Consider the following 24,607-nt stretch of genomic DNA (forward strand, 5'->3'; position numbering starts at 1 on the left):
CTATTAAAAATGGAATTGTTTTAAGTTGCTTTTCAGATTGATCATTGTTATTGTATGAACACTGCAACTGATTCTTGTATGTTGACTTTGTATCCTGCTACTATGCCGAACTCATTTAATTAGTTTCGATCTTTTTGTGTGTGTGTGTGTGTGACTCTGTAGGGTTTTCTACATATAAGATCATGTCATTTGTGAAAAGATTATTTTTTTCTTTCCAATTTGGATGCTTTTCTTTTTCTTGCCTAATGCTTGGTCTAGAACTTCCAGTCCTGTGTTGAATAGAAGTAGCAAAAGTGAGTATCTTTGCCTTGTACTCCAACGTAGAAGGAAAAGATTTGTCTTTCGTCATTGAGTATGATGTTCACTATGGGTTTTCCTTGTATGGCTTTTCTTACATTGAGATAGCTTTTATTTCTAGTTTGTTGAGTGTTCTATCATGAAAGAATGTTGAATTTTCTCAAATGCATTTTCTGTAGCAATTGAGTTGATCATGTGGGTTCTTGTCTTATTGTGTCAATGTGGATGTCAATGTCAATGCTGCAGAATTCCATTAGCTTATATTTTGTTGAGGATTTCTGCATCAGTGTTTATAAGAGATACTAGTCTGGGGGATCATGGGAACATTGGCAGAGTAGGAGGATCCTGAGCTCACACCATTCCATGTTTACAACTAGATATCATCCACATCCAAGTCAATAAACCATAGAGCAATCTGAAGACTGGCAGAACAAACTCCACAACTAAATATAGAAAAGAAGCTGCATCTGAAAAGTTAGGAAAGTCCAAAATGTGGAGGAGGCTGCTAGCAGGAGGGTGGGAGCTGTATACACGGAGAGGGCAAAGAAACAGGCATTTCTATCAAGGAGGTCACATGGGGAAGACTAATCCCCCATAATGTTTGGCTTTAAAAACTAGAGGAGCTGAATTCTATTAGTTTGTAAAACAAGTGGAAATTGGAGCCTCGAGCTTTAAAAGTCTGCAAACTAAGCACAGGTGAGCCAGGAGGGTAAGTGATAGCTGCTGGGTTGCTACCTTTAAAGAGATATCAGCCTGTGCAGAGAGGCAACATAAAAACAGCAGTTTACACAACTCCAGGGGCAAATAAGAGACAGGTCTGTTCATACTGATTTTGGAGCGTGTTGGACTTCTTTCAAAATGAGGAAGCCGGCAGGCACCATTTTCCTCCCCAACCCCCAGAATTAACGTTGAACCAGCTGCAGGAGACAAAGCTGCACAGAAACCTGAAGCCTCAACCCAGAGCTCAGGGCAAGTTTTGTTAAAGTGCCCAGGTGCCCAGTCCAGACTCCAGGTGCATATCTGCTGCTGCAGGCCATGCCCAGCCATCATCTTGCACCCAGACCAGCTTCACATCCCCCACAGCCATAGCGCTTTGAGAGATCCTGCAGAGGACTAGTGGCCCAGTGTAATTTTGCTAACATCGATTGCCTGCTTCCAAGTTCCTTGGCGAGCTCTCCCCTCTCAGAGTCAGTCAGCTTGAGTCCCACTAATACTACAGAGTAAGCATAGGTCAGTGCAGACGACTGCTCTGAAAGGAAAAGTGATTCAGACATAACAGCAAGGCATAAGCAATACACATAGGACATTCTCCTTAAGTGCCAGGTTCTGGTGAACAGGAAACACTGCACTGCAGGACACTCCAGAACCTCCTCTTCATAAAGTCACTTCTTTCAAGAGCAGAAGACATAGCTGATTTTCTTAACACTGAGAAACAGACATAGAAGTAGACAAAATGAGGAGACAGAGATATTATCCCAAATGAAAGAACAGGACAAGGCTGCGACCAGAGATCTAAGCCAAACAGATATAAGTAATATGCCTGATAGAGAGTTTAAAGCAGCAATCATAAGGATACTCAGTGGACCTGAGAAGAGGGTGGAAGACATGAGTGAGACCCTTAACACAGAGATAAGAATAACAAAGTAGAGATAAAGGGCTCAATTAGAAGCAAGAAAAGTCTCAAACACAACCTAACCTTACATCTAAGGGAGTAAGCAAAAGAATAACAAACAAAACATAAAACCAGCAGAAGGAAGGATATAATAAATACTAAAGCAGAAGTAAATTATATGGAAACTAAAAAACAAACAGAAGAGCACATCAGTGAAAGCAGGAGCTGTTTCCTTGGACAAACATCATTAAAATTGATAAACATCTAGTCAGGCTTATCAGGAAAAAACGAGAAAGAACTCAAAATTACAAATGCAAGAAGAGAAATAAGAGCCAACACAACAGAAGTACAAATAATTATAAGAAAATATTATGAAAAAATATATTCCAACAAATTGGACAATCTAGAAGAAATGGATAAATTCCTAAAAACCTATAAACTACCAAAACTGAAACCAGAGGAAATAGAAAATTTGAGTAGGCTGATAACCAAGAAAGAAATTGAATGCATAACCAAAAAATTTCCAACAAACAAAACTCCAGGACCTGATGATTTCATAGCTGAATTCTACCAAATATTTAAAGAAGAATTAATAACTATTTTACTCAAACTATTCCAGGGCATAGAAGAGGAAGAAAAATTCCAAATTCATTCTATGAGGCCAGCATTACCCTGATAAAAAAAAAAAAAAAAACCAGATAGAGACACCACTAAAAAAGAGAACTACAGGCCAAGATCCCTGATGAACATATATGCAAAAATCCTCAACAAATACTAGCAAACCAAATTCAACAATATATTAAAAAGATCACTTACCACAAACAAATGTGATTTATTCCTGGGTTGTAGTGGTAGTTCAATAATTGCAAATCAATCAACATGATACACCACATCAATAAGAGAAAAGATAAGAACTATAAGATCATTTCAGTAGATGCAGAAAAAGCATTTGACAAAATACAATATCCATTATTCAATATAGTACTGGAAGTCCTAGCCACAGTGGTCTCAGACAACAACAAGAAATGCATCCAAACTGGCAAGGAAGAAGTAAAGCATTCACTATTTGCAGTTGACATGATACTATATATAGAAAGCCCAAAAACTCCACTAAAAAATGGCTAGAACTGCTAAACAAATTTGGCAAAGCCACAGGATACAAAATCAGTATACAGAAATCTGTTGCATTTCTATACACCAATAATGAAGCATCAGAAAGAGAAATTAAGGAATGAATCCCATTTACAGTTGTACCAAAAATAATAAGATTCCCAGGAATAAACTTAACCAAAGAGGACCTGTACTATGAATCCATAAAACAGTGAGGAAAGAAATTGAAAAAGACACCAAGAAATGGAAAGACATTCCATGCCCAAGGATGGGAAGAACAAATATTGTTAAAATGTCAGTACCACAGAAAGCAATTTACACCTTTAGTGCAATCCCAATCAAAATACCAATAGCATGTTTTACAGGCTTAGAAGAGGCAACCCTAAAATTTGCATGGAACCACAAAATATTCTGAATAGCCAAAGCAGTCTTGAAAAAGGAAAGCAAAACCGGAGGCATCACAATTCTGGACTTCAAGTGATATTGCAAAGCTGTAGTAATCAAAACAGTATGTATTGTACTGACACAAAAATAGGCACATAGATTAATGATAGCAAACAGACATAGGAGAAGATGTGCATCATCCCTTACCTTCAGGGAAATGCAAATCAAAACTGCAATGAGATATCACCTCACATCTGTCAGAATGGCTAAAGTCAACAACATAAGATACAACAGGTATTGACAAGGTTGTGGAGAAAGGAGAACTCTCATAGTGTTCATGGGAATGCATACTGTTGGAGGTACTGTGGAAAACAGTATGGAAGCTTCTCAAAAAGTTAAAAATGATGATGCAATAATGGCACTACTGGGTATTTACCCAAAGGAACACTAATTCAAAGTGAAACACGTACCCCTTTGTTATAGCAACATTATTTACAGTAGCAAAGATATGGAAGCATCCCGGGCGTTCATTAATTGATAAATGGATAAAGAAGAAGTGGCGCGCGCGCGCGCGCACACACACACACACACACACACACACACACACACACAATGGAATATTATTCAGCGAAAAGGAAGAAGGAAATCTTGTCATTTACAGTAACATGGATGGAGCTAGAGAGTGTAATGCTAATAAAAATCTGTCAGGAAAAGACAAATACCGTATGATTTCATTCATTTGGAATTTAAGAAACAAAATAAAGGGGAAAAATATAGAGAGACAGACAGACAGACGGACAAACCAGGAAACAAGACTCAACTATAGAGAAAAAACTGGTGGTTACCAGAGGAGAGGAGGGTATAGGATGGGTTAAATATGTGATGGCAGTTATGAAGTGCACGTGTAGTGATGGGCACCAGGATGATGTATTGAGTTGTTGAAGCATTATATTGTACATTTTAACTAATATAACACTATTTGTTAACTAACTGGAATTAAAATGTGAACAGAAAAATAAAAATGATACTTGTTTGTAGTTTTTTTTTTTTTGTAGTGTCCTTGTCAGGCTTTGGCATTAGCATGCTGGCCTCAAAGAATGAATTAGGAAGTGTTTCTTGGTTTTCAGTTTTTGGTGGGGCGGGGGGGAGTTTGCAGAGGAATGGTATTAGTTCTTTAAATGTTTGGTGGATTTCACAAGTGAGTGCATTAGATCCAGACTTTTCCATGTTGAGAGACTTTAATTTTTTATTCATTCTCCTTTAATAGTTATAGGTGTATTCAGATTTTCTATTTCTTTGTGACTTAATCCTGGTAGGTTTTTGGCTTTAGAAATTTGTCCATTTCATCTAAATTATCTAATTTGGTGCCATACCATTTTTCAAAGTATTCTTATAATCTTATTTTTATGGGTTTGGTTGTAATGGCCTCACTTTTATCTGTGATTTTCCTAATTTGAGTCTTCTCTCTTTTTTTCTTATAAGTTGATCTAGATAAAGATTTGTTAATTTTGTTGATCTTTTCAAAGAAGGAACTTTTGGGTTCATTGATTTTTCCCTATTGTTTCCCTATTCTCTGTATTGTTTATCTCTGATATAATCTTATTTCCTTCCTTCCATTAGCTTGAGGTTTAGTTTGTTTTTTTTTTTAATTCCTAAAGTTATAAAGTTAGGTTGTTGATTTGAGAGGTTTCTTGTTTATTAGTATAAGCATTTCTTTATAGCTCTAAATATCCCCCTTAGCACTGTTTCTTTTCCCCAGTTTTTTTTCCCCACTGTTTTACAATGTTGTGTTTTTATTTCCATTTATCTGTAAGTATTTTCCAGGTTTTCTTATATTTCTTTAATCCATTGGTTATTTAAGAGTGTGTTATTTAATTTACACAAACTTGTGGATTTTCCAGTTTTCCTTCTGTTACTAATTTCTGACTTCATCTGTTGTGTACATTCTCAGAAGAAACAGATAAACTCAAAATGTCAGTGATATGTGCTATGAAGAAAAATAAGTTAAGAATAGGAAATGCCTGGTTTGGATATCCTGGTTTGGATTGCTCTTTTGTAGGCTATCAGGGAAAGCTTTCCTGATGAGTTGATATTCAAACAGAGACCTGAAATAAATGGAGAGAGCCATGTGGGTATCTGACAGAAAAGAAGATGCAGAATCCCTGAGGTTGGCATTTAGAGGAAATGCAAAGGTACACAGGTGTAACCAGAGCTGAGTGAGTAAGGAGTAAAGGGCTAAGAGTCAAGATATCAGAGAAGTATAGGGAACAGTATCCAGATCATATAAGTCTTTAAGGACTTTTGTCTGAAATAAGACACCATTGAATGGTTTTCAAAAGAGGAGGGACATAATCTGACTTATGTTTTAAAGCACTCACGCTGCCTCTTATGTTGAGATTAGTGTAGTGGGACAACAGGGAACTCAGTTACAAACAGCAATAATCCAGGTTAAAAAAAAATGATGGTGGCTTGAAACAGTATAGTGGTTATTGGTTTGCAACCCTTGTAAGGAGTTTCCTGGTGTAATCTGAAACTGGCATCTCTATTCAGAGAGTAGGGAGAGATCAAAGGAAGAAAGCCACTCCACATGTGCAGGTGGAAGGTTGAGTAAGTAAAGGGAAATTACATTTGATGAGGCTTTTCTTGGGCAGCAGCAAGACAAATGGATCTCTGCACCTGCCCACCAGATCGTAAAAGTTCATATACACCTTAATTATATGCAATCACATATATTGTGTGTGTGTGGAGGGGGGGTATTTTCAACATCACTATCTCAAGGCTGTGTTCTGGGAGCAGGAAGTTCAAGTAGAACCTGCATTCCAAGGGCAGGGGAGGTAATGAGAAGCCTTTGATTGCCTTGGTCCAGCTCGTGGGTCAGTTGATGGTCACCTGTTGTTCTTGATGCTCCTCAACAGCAATTCAGATGACAAGGAATGGTTGGATTCTGGCTGTATCGGGGGTTTTTTAATTTTTTTTATGTTTTATTTATTTTTGATACAGAGAGAGACAGAGCATGAGAGGGGGAGGGTCAGAGAGAGGAGGAGACACAGAACCAGAAGCAGGCTCCAGGCTCTGAGCTAACTGTCAGCACAGAGCCTGACGCGGGACTCGAACCCACGAACGTGAGAGCTGACCTGAGCCGAAGTCAGAGGCTTAACCGACTGAGCCACCCAGGCGCCCCTGGATGTATCTTGAAAGTAGGATTGGTAAAATTTTCTTAAACATTGGATACAGAGTATCAAAAAAAAAAAAAAGTAAAAAGATGATGTTCAGTATTTTTGGTCTAAATATCTGGAATAATGGAATTGCCATTAGTTTACATAGGAGAAACTAAAGGAGTAGTACATTTGCAGGACAAGGATTCAAGAGTTTGGATTTCCATATGTGAAGTTTGGTATGATTTTTAGACATCTAAATTGGGCTTAATTGAGTAGCCAGTTTAGTATATAAGTCCCTGTTCAATGGAATAAACCAGACTGGAGGCATAAATTTAGGGTCATCAGGATATAGGTTATATTTAAGCAGTGAGACTGGTAGAAATCACCTAGAATATGAGCATTGAGAAAAAGAGAGATTGAGCCCTGGGCATTCCAAAATTTAGAGATAGAGGAGAGGAATAAGACTTAGCAGAAGAGGGGTGCCTGGGTGGCTCAGTCGGTTAAGCCTCCGACTTCGGCTCAGGTCAGATCTCACGTTCGTTTCAGTTCTGTGTCTCCTTCTCTCTCTGCCCCTCCCCCTCTCATGCTCTGTCTCTTTCTGTATCAAAAATAAATAAAAACATTTTAAAAAATTAAAAAAAAAAAAAGACTTAGCAGAAGAGACTGAGAAGGAGTGTTCAGTAAGGTAGGATAACCAAGAGAAAGAAGGGGGTCTTGGAAGCCAGGTAAAGAAAATACTTCAAAAAGGAGGACTGCTCGTGATGGATTGAAAAAGATGAGGTCTGAGAATTAATTTTGAATTTGGCAACATGGAAATCATTGATGACCTTAATAAGCTGTGTTGGTAGAAAATTGGGTAAAAGTCATAGGAGTCTGTTCAAGAGAATTAGAGGAGAGGAACTGGAGTTTTATCATAAAGTGGAGCAGAGAAATAGGGCACTAGCTGGAAGGATAAGTTGCAGTCAAAAGAGAGTGCTTTGTTTTTTTGTTTGTTTTAATTGATGGGGAAATAAGTTTCTGTGTACTGGTGAAAATGATCGAATAGGCAAAAATGGACTCAGGAAGAGGAAGAGACATTTGGTAGAATTAAATCCTTGGATAGGTAAGAGAGGATGCGTAAACAGAGGGATTAGTTGAGACAGGAAGACAGAATATGAGTACAGATGAAGGGCTTAAGTAGCACATGAGATGTGAGCATATGAAAGTTTTTGTCTGACTGCTTCTATTTTCATCTTCTTTTTTTAATGTTTATTTCTGAGAGAGAGAGAGACAGACAGACTGTAAGCAGGGGAGGGGCAGAGAGAAGGAAACAGAATCTGAAGCAGACTCCAGGCTCTGAGCTGTCAGAGCAGAGCCCAATGCAGGGCTCAAACTCACAAAGTCAGATACTTAACCGACTGAGCCACTCAGGCGCCCCAGCTTCTATTTTCCCTGTAAATAAAATAAAACAGCTGAGATAGATAAGAGGATTGAGAAGGGAGGAATTTCATACAACCCTCATGAAGATATTATAAGGAAATTAATTTTATAGTTATTCTGTGTGCCACACATACTGTGAGGTATGAACTATTATTATCTCCATTATACAAAAAAGCAAATTGATGCTAGAAAATTTAAGGTGCTGGCCACCTGAGTGACTCAGTTGGTTAACCATTTAACTCTTTGATTTTGGCTCAGGGCATGATCTCATGGTCATGAGATTGAGCCCTGCATCAGACTCTGTTGATCGAGGAGCCTGCTTGGGATTCTTCTCTCCCTCACTCTCTCTGCCCCTCCCCCACTTGCACACACTCATTTGCTCACTCTCTCTTTCTCTTTCTCTCTCTCTAAGCAAATAAACTTAAAAAAGTTTAAGTAGCTTCCCCAAAGTCTTACAGTTTATTAAGTGACAGAAGTGAGACTTAAACTTCAGTACACTCAAATATGAATTTGTAGTAAAAATAAATTGGAGAATATATGTCCAGATTTTTTTAAGTTTATTTATTTATTTTGAGAGAGAGAGAGCAGGGGGAGGGGCAGAGGGGGGGGGGAGAGACAGACAGACAAAGAGAAAGAGAGAGAGAGAGAAAATATCCCGAGCAGGCTCTGCTGTCAGCACAGAGCTCAGTGCAGGTCTCAATCCCACAAACTTCAAGATTATGACCTGAGCCAAAATTAAGAGTCAGACACTTAACTAACTGAGCCACCAGGCACCCCCAGATTTTTTTTTAAACAAAATGAGCTAAGGTAAAGGTTAGGGGTAGAATAGAGAAACTCAGTTGAAAACAAGAAGAATAATAGAACTCTAAATTACGTGTCTTTGGAAATGTTTTGATCTCCATAGTTTTATGGAAACATAGCTGTATGTTTTTATGTAAAAAGGGTTTCTGAAAGAGCACTTTTCAGCTTTCTCTGTGTGTAAATAAAAAATATTTCTAGTGAGATCAAAATGTTTAGATATGATTACTCTCAGGATTACATGATAAGGGTTTTTTTTTGGTTACTGTATTCTGTATAAGTCAAAAATAGTAGATACTATTTCCTAGAATTTCTTGATTACCTTTTTAAAACAATTTATTTTGAGTATAGGTGGCACACAATGTTATAGTAGTTTCAGGTGTACAACGTAGTGATTGGACGTGTTTATGCATAATGGTATGCTCACCAAAAATGTAGCTACTGTCACTGTACAACACTATTACAATATCATTGACTATATTCCTTATGGTATGCCTTTTATTCTTGTGACTTATTCATTCCAAAACTGGAAACCTGTATCTCCAACTTCCCTTCACTTATTTTGTCCATCCCCCACACCCTAAACCATCAGTTTGTTCTCAGTATTTATAGGACTTTTTCTTGTTATTTGTTGATTCATTTGTTATTTTAGATTTCACATATGAGTGAAATCTTACAGTATTTTTCTTTTTCTGACTAACTTTCACTTAGCAGAATATCCTCTAGGTCCATCCATATTATCGCAAATGGCAAGATCTTATCCTTTCTCATGGCTGTATAATATTAACAGTGTGTGTGTGTGTGCGCATATGTGTGTGCATGCTCATGTGTGTGTCTGTACACACATATATATACCACGTCTTCCTTATCCGTTTGTCTGTTGATGGACACTTATGTTGCTTCCAGAGCTTGGCTATTGTAAGTAATGCTGCAGTGAACACAGGGGTGCTTATTTCCTTTACAGTGTTTTTGTTTTCTTTGAGCAAACACCTGGTAATGGAATTATTGGATCATATGTTATTTCTATTTTTAATTACTTTTTTCCAAAAATTGCCAATGCCGAGTATATTTCAAATCATCCCGGCCAGATATTGGGAAAAGTTTTCAATTAGCAGTAATCGTGCCTCAGATAAACCTCATTGGCTATGATACTGCCACTGTTACAAAGCTTCTATCTTTAATTGCTTGAGAAACCTCCATACTGTTTTCCACAGTGTCTGCACCAATTTACATTCCCACCAACAGTGCACAGGGGTCCCTTTTTCTTCACATCCTCACCAACTCTTGTTACTTCTTAACTTTTTTATTTTAGCCATTCTGACAGGTGTAAAGTAATATCTCATTGTAGTTTTGATTTGTGTTTCTCTGATGATGTTGAGCATCTTCTCATGTGTCTCTTGGCCATCTATAGGTCTTCTTTAGAAAAATGTCAATTCAGGTCTTCTGCCCATTTTTTAATCAGATTGTTTGCTTTTTGGTGTTAAGTTGTATATGTTCTTTATATGTTTTGGTTAGTAACCTTTTATTGTATGTATCACTTGAAAATACCTTTTTCCATTCATTAGGTTGCCTTTTTGTTTTGTTGATTGTTTCCTTCACTGTGCAGAAGTTTTTTATTTTTGTTTAGTCCCAGTAGTTCATTTTTGCTTTTGTTTCCCTTGTTGTAGGAGACAAATCTAGAAAAATGTTGCCATGCTTCCTGTGTTCTCTTCTAAGATTTTTATAGTTTCAGATCTCACATTTTAGGTCTTTATCTATTTTGGTTTTATTTTTGTGTGTGGTGTTAGAAAGTGATCCAGTTGCATTTTTTTACATGTAGCTGTTCAGTTTTCCAAGCACCATTTATTGAAGAGACTTTTTACCATCTTGCTTTTTTGTCATAAATTAATTGACCATATGAATGTGGGTATATAAGTGTGGGTATATTTCTGGGGTTTTTATTCTGTTCCCTTGATCTGTATGTCTGTTTTTATGTCAGTACCATACTATTTTTATGTTTATTTGTGAGAGTGAGAGCATGAGAGTGACATGGGGCTTGAACACACAACCTGTGATATCATGACCTGAGCCAAAGTTGGACACTTAACCAACTGAGCCACCCAAGCGCCCCAGTACCCTACTGTTTTTATTATTGCAGCTTTGTAGTATATCTTGAAATCTAGAATTGTGATACTTTTAGCATTATTTTGGCAATTTGAGGCCTTTGTAGTTCTATACAAATTTTAGTACCTTTTCCTCTAGTTTTGAGAAAATTCTGTTGGTATTTTTATAGTGATTGCCTTGAATCTGTAGATTGCTTTGGGCAGTATGGCATTTAATGATATTCTTCCAACCCATGAGCATGAAATGTCTTTCCAGTTGTGTCATCTTCAATTACTTTGGTTAGTGTTTTAAAGTTTTTAGAGTACATATTTTTCACCTCTTTGGTTAAGCCTATTCCTGAATATTTCATTCTTTTTGGTGCAGTTATAAATAGAATTGCTTTCTTAATTTCTCTTTCTGCTACTTTGTTACTAATGTATAGAAAAAATAATACCAACTTCTGGGTATTAATTTTGTATCCTGCGACTTTACTGAATTCATTTGTTACTTCTATTAGTTTTATGGTGAAGTGTCTAAGATTTGATTAACTTTTAAATGGCCTTTTTTACCATATTATAATCAGTAATTATAAAACTATTTTAAATCTATTTCTGTCTGTGCAGCTAGAAAAAAAATTACCTTTCTCTCATTCAATAGGTCTAACAGCCACATTTAGAAAGACAAATTGGTGGTATGTTTATTATAAATATAATCCTTTTCAGTTTCTTATGTCTACTCCCTGGGTTTTCTCTTCTTTAATGATAATTGTTGGCAAGTCTGAACCACACTTGAGATTAAAACATAGCTTTTAGTGACTTAATTGAAAATACCTCAAAATAAAGGTTATTAAAAGTTAGTTTAGCTTTATAAAGTTTTAAAATATTAAAAGTTAGTTTAGCTTTTAAGAGTTTAAGGTGTATGTTTTGTTTGTTCTGTTGGACATTTTATTTCAGGAGCCGCCTAAAGAAAGACTATGATGATTTCAAAAGACAGCCTGATCATGATAAATTTACTAGAGAACTATGGACTACTGAAGAAGGTGAAGGAGATCCTGGAAAAGAATCTCCTAAAGTAGAAATTAGTAAGTCTGTAGAGGTGACAGAACCTCTAGATATCCTGGAGAAAGATATCTTTGATTCGGGTAGGTATTAAAACTTTCTTTAAATCAATACTAAAACCACAAAGAGAAGTTTTAGTATCATATGTGGAGGTAAAGAATAATCTGGTTAATGATATATATTGATTAGGAAAATCTCCCATATTTTGAAGGTGTCCCCTGTGTCCTTATTCAGGTTCCTTGAAGTCATTAAATTTCTAGGAGTTTCTGGAATCAGTGCCTGCCTACAAACTGTAGGCATGTCTTTGTTCATTATAGATCACACATCTTTGATAGACAGTCTCTCTAAAATAAGTTCATCTTTTTATTATTACTATTTTTGAAGCACTGTTTTTGATGTTTGATTTAAATGGAATTTGACAAGTCCCTAATCCGTGAAGACTTTTTTATGAGGAATGACCAATGTTGATGGCCTAATGAGACCCCAGAGTAGATATATCATTCTAATAAAGGGGCTAGATTAGGTAATCTGTAAGTCATTTCAGTTTATCACATTATATTATTCTGTAAATCTAGTTATGTAAGAGAAAGTGTGAAAATTTGTGGTTAGTAATTTTTTAACCTGTTGTTTTTCATGTCCTTAGTGACTTGAAAAAGAGCAGCTTCTCATCAACCTAGTTTCACTGATATGAACATAAATTTTTTACTGTAGGAATAATTAACCCCAGAAACTCCTTTAGAGTCTCTGAAAATTAGAATGGAGAACCGTCTCTGATTTCATGATTTCCTTATCTAGAAGAAAAGAACTAGACTCTATTTCTTTCAAATCTAAATTCTGAGCTCTAATTGCTGGCTTGAGTATCTCTTTAAGAGATGTAAATTTTTCTTTGTGTTTGTATTGGCAGCAGAATTAACAGAGTTGGAATAAAAATAATACTAGCATTAATACATAGTTGGGAATGGTTATGCTATCAAGATTGCCATGTCAAAGAACACCTTACCTTAATTTTCCAATCAGTGTGCTGAGACTTTTAAATCACCTTATAGTAGATTTCTTAATAAATTGCCAGTTCCAAGTTTGACGTGCTTTTTTAATAATTGGTCTTATTGCTATTCAGTTGTTTTATTTAAACATAATGCTTGCTTTTATAATTTTCAGATGATATGAAACTGTGTGAAATAGATTTTCCTATGGCCAGAAGCAAGTTGTTGAAAAAGGAATTGCCTTCTAAAGATATTGCAAAGATACTGCCTAAAACACTTAAACGACAGTTAAAACAAACTAATTATCTGGATGATAGCACAAAAGAGCTTTCCCCGAGGAAGAAAGCAAAGTTAAGCACAAATGAGACAACAGTTGAGAATGCAGAAGGTGAGATGCAGATTGATTATTTGAATGAATTAAAGCATACAGAGCCACTCTTTCCAGAGTCCTTTGCCGCAATGGATTCAACACCAGTATCTGTTCTCCAGAAAGGGACCAAACCTATTCAGGCCTTGCTTGCAAAGAATATTGGGAACAAAGTGACCTTAACAAATCAACTGCCCCCTTCCACAGGTAGACCTCCCGCTGCTGTGGAAAAACCAGTTATATCTCCTCCAGAAGCAAGTCCAATAAAGCCAGCATTGACGGGCCACACCAGTACAAAAGGTCCTTTTCAAATGGTATACAAAGTGCCCTGTGGCCCGTGGTTGCCTATAGATCTCCATAACAGCTCTGTAAAGATTCAGATGCAACCTGTGCTAGATTCTAAAACAGGAGAGAAAATCATGCAACAGGTTCTCATTCTGCCTAAGAATTTTGTGATTCAGCCCAAGGAAGAGAAAGCAGTTTCAAAAGAAATACCACCACTTCAACAGAAAGGTACAGAACAACATTGTTCATCTTCCCCACAGACAGCAAATGTAAACTCTTCTTTAGCATCAGTTCTTGTCAGCTCAGCAGGAACTGTTTCTACCCAACTACCCGATATACTTTTCAATAAGACAGTTACACCTTTATCAAATGTGAGTAATGATAGGCCACAGCCTTTGTTGCCTGTAACCTCCGTAAGTAATTTGTTAACACCACCAGTTAAGATTAGCCAGAGTGAGTCAGGAAGAGTCAAGAATGCAGTTTCAGAAGCCACATTTCCCCAGCCCATTGTTTCATCCACCATGTCCTCAGCAGTTCAGCCTCTGTTATCAACAGCAACACTAAGTGGATCTACAAATCCTGGTAGTTCCTTCAACTCTTTTGCACAACAAACAGCTGATTCTTCTGAAGTAAAGCAAGAACTGAAAACTGTGTGTATAAGAGATTCACAGTCAATTCTTGTTAGGACACGAGGTGGGAACACTGGAGTTGTAAAAGTACAGACCAGTCCAGATCAAAGTTCACCTAATAGCTTATCTCCAAGTTCAGTTTTTACTTTTGCTCCTCAGCTTCAGGCATTTCTGGTATCCAAATCAACAACTTCATCATCCTCTGTTTTTTCACCCTCAGTTGGAATGACTACTACATCTAGTCTCCCATCTTTTAGCCAAACACAAACTTCTGATTCCATTCCAGCTGGCTTTAATCCATCAGTAGGAAAGAATCGCAAGCTTACATTAGGCCAACCTTCCTGCAGTGATAATTTGGGCCACATGATAGATAAAGCTTCACATATGCCTCCTTCTCCCTTAAAGTCCTCTCTTTCTTCTGGCACTCTACTATCATCAACAGCAAATAATTCAGTAAGTGTAATTAGCATATCAACAGGAAATTTTGGACAAACCAAATCAAATGTTATTCATACTCCAAATAAACAACAGGTAGATTATTTCACAAAAAGTTTCCCTGTTACAAGGTCAGAAACAACAGCAGCAACAAATGGTGATGTGATCAGTGGCACTGCAGTACACAAACTTATGCTGGTGTCAGCTCCATCTGTTCTTTCTTCCAGCAGTGGAACTGCAACTAATATGACACCTGCACCAACATCTACAGGGGTTTCTGCTCAGAAATTAGTTTTTATTAATGCTCCAATTCCCAGTGGCACTTCAACTATTGTGGCAGAACCATTAAAACAAACTCTTTCTCCCCCCTTGAATAAAACATACGTTAAGACTCCAGAACAACCCCAGATAGTACTAATTCCATCAACAGTGGGAGCACCAATAAAAATAAATTCATCACCAACTGTATCTCAGATAAAAGATATAAAAATTGGACTAAACATAGGTCAAGCAATTGTAAACACTTCCGGCAGTGTACCAGCCATACCATCAATTAACATATTGCAAAATGTAATCCCAAAAGGAGAAGAAAAAAGTACCAAGGGATATGTTTTGCCATTGTCAACAAGTGGTAATTCAATTCCTATAAGCTCAAATTTTGTGAATCAAAATATTACTCCTCTTAATGAATCAATGGCTTCTGCAGCAAGAGCACTAAACACATTTTCAGTAACAGGAGCAAACATGTCTGTGGGTTCTCTTTCAATGACCTCAACCTCTGCTTCAGTTGGGACACGACCTCCTGTTTTAGTCAGTGGAAATGATACCTCTTCAAGAATTATGCCTATTTTGTCAAATAGACTTTGCACCTCAAATCTTGGAACCACTGTGGCTATATCAACTGTGAAAACAGGACATCTTGCATCATCTGTTCTGATTTCAACTACACAACCAATAGTGTCCCCTAAATGTTTAACATCAGCTTTGCAGATCCCTGTTACTGTTGCCTTACCTACACCTGTGACTGTATCCTCTAAAGTAATCAACACAGTTCCACAAGTGGCAACTGTACCAGGAGCCACATGCTCTATATCTCTTTCTAAAAGACAATCACGGACTTCTGTACAGTTTCAGTCACCAGGGATTTTAACTTCAGTGCCAACAAATACAAACACAAATAAACCTCAAACTGAATTGCCATCCCTTTCACAAAGTCTAGGTAAAATAATTAATATTTCCAGTTTTGCTTCTCTGCCAAACCAGCAAATGTCCTCTGCTTTAGTAAAATCAACCTCCAGTTACAGTTCTGCTCCGGGTGGCTCTGCCATTCACACTGCTACAGCACCATCAAATGTAAATAGTGTGATAGGGGGTCAATTCAGTGAACCTTATATTCAGCAAAAAATAGTTATCAACACCAATACACCTTTGGCACCTGGTACTCAGATCATGATTAATGGAACCCGGTTTATTGTTCCACCACAAGGTCTTGGAGTTGGCAGCCATGTTCTTCTTATATCTGCTAATCCAAAATATGGACCTCCCTTAGTTCTTAACAGTGGCCAAGGCCTTCCAGCTATATCAGTAGATAATCCTGCCCAGAAGATCACACTAGCATCAAAAAATTCTTTAAGTGGGCAGCCTTTGAAGCATTCTCTAAACAGTTCTACAAAAATTGTAAATTCTCTTGGGAATGTCAGTCCTCTACCCACAATACATACAACACCACAGATCATAAACACAACTGCTAAAGTTTCTGTTTCACTTCCCACACCAACAGTGTCATTGTCTTCGGTAATTAAGTCTCCTCCAGCTACTCTCTTGGCTAAGACGTCTTTGGTTTCTGCTATTTGCTCTACTAATCCTCCATTGCCAAGTAGCACATCAGTATTTCATCTAGACACATCAGTCAAAAAATTGTTGGTTAGCCCAGAAGGAGCAATTTTGAATGCCATAAATCCTCCAGCATCTAAGGTTTCTTCTCTCTCTTCATCTCTCTCTCAAGTTGTTGTATCTGGTAGTGGAAATCCTGCCTCTGTCTTCCCTGCTTTTCACTCATCTGACTTAGAGAAGCCTGACACAGCTGCATCTTGAATTTAGACTAAATGAGCCAGTTTTTAAATAATGGGGCATTGTTTTGACTCCCATAAAAATTTTAACTTTATTATGCTGTTGAAAACATACTATACATAGTTCTGTGTGTTTTAATGTATCTTTTCATTAGCTTGCAACAAAGCTTTGTTTCCTTTGGGAGGAAAAGATCTGTTCCATTTCACTCATTGGTATATGTTTTCAAAAGTTGTTTAAAATAGACAAGATCTACCTGTCTGTACTGCATAAATTGGACAAAGTCAAGTTTCACTAGTTTGTAGTAAGCTAGCTCTTTCACACTTGGATTGACATTTCTTCTTGAACTTGGACTATGGCAATGTGTATCAACAATATGGTATTCTGTGTCATTGGTGAAATCTTGTTTTTGTTTCTGTAAAAATATAAATAAATATGTGTGTGTGTGTGTGTACACACACACACATATATTTATGCATTGTGAAAATTGTAAAATTATACATATTTCTAAATCCTAACAACCTGTACTAAACTATATGTACAAAGAACTATGCTGTCTTATTTATGTTTTGTTTATATAATGTATAGTTTTTTAAATATTTTAGTAATTTTGGACCAGTGAACTGTTAGCAACAATGCAGAAGAATCTGCATGTAATAAACTGAGTTGCTATATTTCTTTGTTTGAATACCATTTTTAAATTGTGTTCTTGTTCCATTGAAAGAATACATTATAGAAAATGAAGGCAGACCGTTACAAAAAAAGAATTATGGGTGGGAAATTCGAATTAATGGTTAGCATTTATACAAGGTTTTACAGTTTACAAACTTTACTTCATATATCTTATTTGCTTTTCACAGTATTCTTGAAAGATTAAGTGATGTTGTCTAAGGTCATCCAGCAACTGGCTAGTAGAACTAAGCCAGTAGTTGAACCTGATGCTTTAAATTCTTTTTCCATGATTATACATTACTTCTATTATAAAGTTTCACTCTAGATTTCATTGTTTTAAGTTTTTTGTCTTATTTCACCACCAAATTCCCCGTTGATTAAATTAGCAATCTTTTAGGCCAATGTGTTTGGTCTGTATTTATACACCTCAGGTATGCTTTGTTAACTTTTTATTTCTCAAATAATTTTAGATTCACAAGCAGTTGTGATGGTAGTATGGAGAGGTCTTATATACCCTTTATCTAGCTTCCCTCCTGATATGTTTATTTTTATATTGAGGTGTTTCATACTTGACTGATTTTCCAAAATAATGAAACATAAGAATTTTCCTTTTTTAATTTAGAATAACAAATGAATTTGAACACTTTAAAGTACTTGTAAGCATTCTTTGCTTTCGTTTGCTTATTGTTTTCAATTACAGAGCAGTCACTTATATTCTGTTTTAAAGCAGGTGGGTCAGCTTATTCTCAGGGTTTGGTTTCGTGGTATTTTAGATTATGCCTCATTGTAAATAAAAGATAGATTTTATTATCACAGTGAACACTGAGTAATGTATAGAATTGTTAAATCACTATATTGTGCACCCAAAACTAATATAGCACTGTGTGTTAACTATACTGGAATTAAAATTAAAAAATAAAAGGCTGGGGGGAAAAGGCACAGCATAAGGAATACACAAAAAAATGTGTAATTGCTTAGTCCTAAATAAATATCTTTTAAAAAGAGGCAAGGCATAAAAAGTCAAAGAAAGATAGATTTTATATTTATTGGCTTTTTTTTCATTATCTAATTTGAGACACTGATTATATATTCATCTAGATTACATTTATAATGATATAAACCTCAATACATGGAGTTATAGTCTCGAGTTGAAAATGATGGGGAAGAGTAAGCCTAAAAACTTCCTTTGAAACTACACTGAAATGTATTAGTTCTCAAAGTGGAAAGGATGTGAGGATGTTCCTGGAAAGTTACTAAGGGCTCTCAAAAATTGTGGTTATGTTCTAAAACAGTACCTTTCCCAATTATGTCTATGCTCTTCTCTGTATTCACTCCCCCTCTTTCCCTCTCAGTTTAGAAAGACCTTGGATCTCAAGGGAATGTGAGTGATACTTGGAAATGCATTGCTTTGTGCATAGGTGTGCTCTGAGTGTACTTACATACTCAACTTTTAAAGCAAAATAACTTGAAATTATTCATCTTTTCCCTTTAAAGAATTCTCCATACCATTTTCAGAAACTAATGTACTAAATTACCTAAGGTCCAACTTTAATCCCAATGAAGGACCTAAACTAATTATTAACCACTAATTCTTTTCTAACTCCTAAATCCAAAGTCCTAATATGACCTTTGAAACTCTGTGTGATCTGGTGAACTAACTTTTAGAGTGAAACCCCAGCCCCACCTCACCCCACCCCCACCCCCGCCATCCTCTTAGGGATTAAAAGGGTCCTCAATCTGTTCCTCCTTACCTCACCAGCTTCTTTTCAGCCTATTCCCTTACTTATTGAACCCTAGTATTCTTTTACTATCTAGAAAGTTCAAGGCATCTCAGGCATTCCTAGAAGTTCTTTTTGACTTAATGTTTCATTACAGATTCTCATTACATATCACATAACTCCCTCTCCTTACCTCACCCTAGCCAGCATTATGATATTGTAGTCACTCATGGATTGAGAAGGGCACAGTACTATACTACTGTAATGAGATTATTTGTATGCAATTATTAAATGTTTTCCTTTTTAAACAGCAACCTTTAATGAGGTCAGTTATCATTGTCACCTAAGTAACTGGCACCCATAGACATTCAGTATATGTTTGTTGAACAAGTCAGTGAGAAATCTAGGTAGCTTCTTAATAGAACCAAAAGCCATATTCTTTTTCTTTTTCTTCCAGTTTGGTAGATCATGTGGATTTCTGGGATCTTGGCCAGCCAAAGAGTACAAAGTCAAATTCCTCAGTTCTTGTATTTGGTGTTATCATTAAGTATTCTTCAACATTGTTTATAAAGGCATTCATGTAAAGGAAGAAAAGTCACTACAATGCTATCTGAAAGCTTTATGGTACTTTAGAACAGTATGTTTCCACACATAGTATAGAATTAATACATTTGAATATCTATACTCAGCATCATTTTCAATACTAAGTTAAATGTGAAAATAACATGTCTTTCTGATATGTTAGCTCTTTCCTCTCATTTCCTATATGGTTTTTCCTAGAAAAAAAATAAATTCTCCTTTGTGAATAGTAAAAAAAAAAAAAAAAAAAAAAAGGGGGGGGGGGGGGGGGGGGGGGGGGCTCTTTAGATTCCTGCTTCCATTTCCAGCCTATTTTTTAAATTTAATTTAATTTTTTAATTTATATCCAAGTTAGCATATAGTGCAACAATGATTTCAGGAGTAGATTCTTTAATACGCCTTACCTGCCTCCCAGTAACCCTCTGTTTGTCTTCCATATTTAAGAATCTCTCATGTTTTCTCCCTCCCTGTTTTTATATTATTTTTGCTTCTCTTCCCTTATGTTCATCTGTTTTGTATCTTAAAGTCTTCATATGAGTGAAGTCAGGATATTTGTCTTTCTCTGACTAATTTCGCTTAGCATAATACCCTCTAGTCCTATCCACCTAGCTGGAAACTAACATTTCATTCTTTTTGATTGCCAAGTAATACGCCATTATATACATATACCACATCTTTATTGATTCATCCATCGATGGACATTTGGGCTCTTTCCATACTTTGGCTATTGTTGATAGTGCTGCTATAAACATTGAGGTGCATGTGCCTCTTCGAAACAGCATACCTATATCCCTTGGAAAATACTTAGTAGTGCAATTGCTGGGTCATAAGGTAGTTTTCCATTTTTTGAGGGACTTCCATTCTGTTTTCCAGAGTGGCTGCACCAGTTTGCATTCCCACCAGCAGTGCACAAGGGTTCCTCTTTCTCCACTTCCTTGCCAATATCTTTTGTTACCTGAGTTGTTAACGTTAGCTATTCTGACAGGTGTGAGGTGATATCTCATTGTGGTTTCGATTTGTATTTCCCTGATAATGAGAAATGTTGAGCCTTTTTTCATATGGTTGGCCATTCGGATATCTTCTCTGGAAAAGTATCTATTCATGTCTTTTGCTCATGTCTTCACTGGACTATTTGTTTTTTGGGTGTTGAATTTGATAATTTTTTATAGATTTTGGACACTAGCCCTTTATTGCATATGTCATTTGCAAATAACTTCTCCCATTCCATTGGTTGCCTTTTAGTTCTGCGATTGTTTCCTTTGCTGTGCAGAAGCTTTTTATTTTGATGAGGTCCCGGTAGTTCATTTTGCCTCGGGAGATGCGTTGAGTAAGAAGTTGCTGCAGCCAAGGTCAAAGAGGTTTTTGCCTGCTTTCTTCTCAAGGATTTTTTTTAATATTTTATTTTTAAAAGCGAGCATGTGAGCAGGGGAGGGTAAGAGAGGGAGGGAGACACAGAATCAGAAGACAGGCTCCAGTCTCTGAGCTAGCTGGCAGCACAGAGCCTGATGCGGGGCTCGAACTCATGAACCGCGAGATCATGACCTGAGCCGAAGCCAGACGCTCAACTGACTGAGCCACCCAGGCGCCCCATATCCTTGAGGATTTTGAGGCTTCCTGTCTTACATATAGGTATTTCATCCATTTTGAGTTTATTTTCATGTATGATGTAAGAAAGTAATCCAGGTTCATTTTTCTGCATGTCGCTGTCCAGTTTTCCCAGCACCGCTTGCTGAAGAGACTGTCTTTATTCCATTGGATATTCTTTCCTGCTTTGTCAAAGATTAGTTAGTCATATGTCTGTGGGTCCATTTCTGGGTTCTCTATTCTGTTCCATTGGTCTGAGTGTCTGTTTTTTTGCCAGTACCATACTGTCTTGATGAACACAGCTTTGTAATACAGCTTGAAGTCTGGGCTTGTGATGCTCCTGCTTTGGTTTTCTTTTTCAAGATTGCTTTGGCTATTCAAGGTCTTTTCTGGTTCCATACAAATTTTACAATTCTTTGTTCTAGCTCTGTGAAGAATGCTGATATTATTTTGGTAGGTATTGTATTGAATATGTAAACTGCTTTGGGTAGTATTGACATTTTAACAATATCTGTTCTTACTATCCAGGAGCATGGAATATTTTTCCATTTGTGTGTGTGTCTTCTTCAGTTTCTTTCATAAGCTTTCTCTATATAGTTTTCAGTGTATAGATTTTTCACCTCTTTGGTTATTAGATTTATTCCTAGGTATTTTATGGTTTTGGGTGCAATTGTAAATGGGATCGATTCCTTCATTTCTCTTTTTTGTTGTTTCATTGTTGGTGTATAGGAATGCAACTGATTTCTGTGCATTGATTTTATATCCTGCCACTTTGCTGAATTGATGGATCAGTTCTAGCAGTTTTTTTGGTGGAATCTTTTGGGGTTTTTTTCTCATGTCATCTACAAAGAGTGAATGTTTGACCTCTCCTGGTCGATTTAGATGCCTTTTATTCCTTTGTGTTGTCTGATTACCAAGGCTAAGACTTCCAATAGTTTGTTGACTAACAGTGGCAAGAGTGGACATCCCTGTCTTGTTCCTGACATTAGGGGGAAAGTGCTCAGGTTTTCCCCATTGAGGGTGATATTAGCATTGGGTCATTAATATATGGCTTTTATGATCTCGAGATTTGATCCTTCTATCTCTACTTTCTTGAAGGTTTTTACCAAGAAAAGATGCTGTATTTTGTGAAGTACTTTATCTGCATCTATTGACAGGATCATGTTGTTTTTGTCTTTTCTTTTATTGATGTGATGAATCACGTTGAGTGTTTTGGGGATATTGAACCAGCCCTGCATCCCAAGTATAAATTCCACTTGGTCATGGTGAATAATTTTTTTAATGTCTTGTTGGATCTGGTTGGCTAATATCTTGTTGAAGATTTTTGCATCCATGTTCATAGGGAGATTGGTCTGTAGTTCTCCTTTTTAGTGGGGTCTTTGCTTTTAGAATCAAGGTAATGGCTTCATAGGAAGAGTTTGGAAGTCTTCCTTCCAAGCCTCTAGTTTTATTGGTGCATTTAATAATTAAATGACCTCAATAGTTTTATAATTAAAGCAGTGATAGTTATATGTACACTTAGATAAGTGAAAACTTTTACTTCCCCAGAATATCATTGATTTAGTGAATTTAGAGATCTTAATATTAAAAGGTTGAGAATGTAGCAAATTCTGAAAGTGATCTAAGAAACTTGATGAGTTATCCAAAATTACAGTGTATTATAACATGAAGATGTTAACAAATTACATTAAGTCATTCCAAAACTTGTTTTACTGTTACCTGAGCCTGAAGCCTCATTGTTCCTATAATGCTATCGTCTATCCCAGGTATTTTTACTCATTTGTTCAATAAGCAATTATTATGCATGCCATTACCAAGAAAGCTGAAGGGCATGGCATAGTTCAGGTTCTTCTTATTTAACTTGGGGACAAAATCTGAGTATGAGAAAATTCTATAGTTAAGTAATATATGAAGAGGAACTAAAGAAATGCATGTTTTTCATGTGTAATCCTCAATATTATTCTTAAGGTAATTATCAGTGTAAATGGAAAGCATTTGAATTCAAAGAGATGTAAATTCATTCTACACTTTTGTTGAGAACCGTATAATACAGAAGATGTAGGAACAACATAGAGGAATAAGATCATTTCCCTATCCTCAACACACACACACAAAAAAAAAAAACATTAAAAGAATGTAACAAGTTAAAAGTAAATAACAGAGAAATAAAGAACTCTTAAAAATTTAGTGGTAAAGTGACAGGTTTCATTTAAGAGGTAGCATTTGTTCTGGGACTGAAAGTATATTTAGAACTGGACTTGCAAAGAATATTAGAAAAGCACAGGGAAGTTAACAGTACTGTATTGCACATTTGAAAGTTGCTAAGAGTAGATTTTAAAAGTTCTCATCGCAAGAAAAAAAAAGTAACTGGTGATGTTAACTAGATTCAATGTGATAGTTCTACCGTATATACATAAATCATGTACACCAAAATGAATACAATGTTATATATCAGTTATATCTTAATTTCTTTCAAGAAAAGCACAAGGAGCATTTAGGAAACAGCAATTGAGGTTTGAATAGAATATTATGGGTTAGGGGGAGCCAATGAGGAATGACTAAGGAATAGGTAGGTAGGGTTGACAAAAAGGTGAAAAATATTCTGAAAGTCATTGGTATGGTACTAAGGCTTTTGAAACAAAGGTATTAACATTCACATGTAAGATGAAGATCAATTAAATAACCTTGGAGAATTGCTGTGCAGACTACATGTAATAATTTATGTAACACACTTGGCCCAAAGCCTGCCACAAAGTAAATGTTTAACAAATAGTAGTTGCTATCATTTACCTGACTAGAGACAAGCCTATTAGGAAGTTACTAGGTAAGTCAAAAAGGTAACATCAAGACCTTTTATCTGGCAGTGATGGTAGCAACAGAGAAGTGAGAAAAAGAGAAACTACAAGTTTCCCCCGATTTTTGAAAGTCACATCATGCTACTTTACAAAAGACCTGCATTAGTACCTGTTTTTGCTAACCAAAAGAAGTCCAAAGAGGACTTTCACTTTTACAAACACAAAAGAGAGAGAGAGAGCAAAAACAGCATTTAGCGTTTGTTTTGCTTTGAGCCTTTATTTTTTATTTTTAATAGTTTATTGTCAAATTGGTTTCCATATAACACCCAGTGCTTCTCCTAAGTGCCCCCCACCATGACCATCACCCTCCTCCCTCCCCCTCCCCCCTTCAGTCCATGGTTCGTCTCCAGTATTCAGTAGTCTCCCTTGATCTGTGTCCCTCATTCTCCCCCACTCTCTTTCCCCCTTCCTCTCCCCATGGTCCCCTGCCAGGTCTCTCCTGTTAGACCTATGAATGCAAACATATGGTATCTATCCTTCTCTGCCTGACTTATTTCGCTTAGCATGACACCCTC

General features: G+C 36.6%; 1 protein-coding gene and 1 non-coding gene across 2 annotated transcripts in view; one reads left to right on the top strand and one right to left on the bottom strand.

Moving 5' to 3' along the window:
- Positions 1–17,687, top strand: part of KIAA2026 (KIAA2026 ortholog) — a 133,196-nt gene extending 115,509 nt beyond the window's left edge. Inside the window, exons 9-10 of the mRNA XM_029919668.1 lie at positions 11,814–12,001; positions 13,077–17,687. Of these exons, the coding sequence (XP_029775528.1) occupies positions 11,814–12,001; positions 13,077–16,711 (3,823 nt within the window). The 3' untranslated portion in view covers positions 16,712–17,687. The remainder of the gene's footprint in view (positions 1–11,813; positions 12,002–13,076) is intronic.
- Positions 9,809–9,948, bottom strand: LOC115277210. The gene has a single exon (XR_003902301.1). It is a non-coding gene; the product is annotated as a U4 spliceosomal RNA (small nuclear RNA).
- Positions 17,688–24,607: the final 6,920 nt, after the last annotated feature.

This window comes from Suricata suricatta, chromosome 13 (genome assembly GCF_006229205.1).
Source record: "Suricata suricatta isolate VVHF042 chromosome 13, meerkat_22Aug2017_6uvM2_HiC, whole genome shotgun sequence".
Lineage (NCBI taxonomy): Eukaryota > Metazoa > Chordata > Mammalia > Carnivora > Herpestidae > Suricata > Suricata suricatta.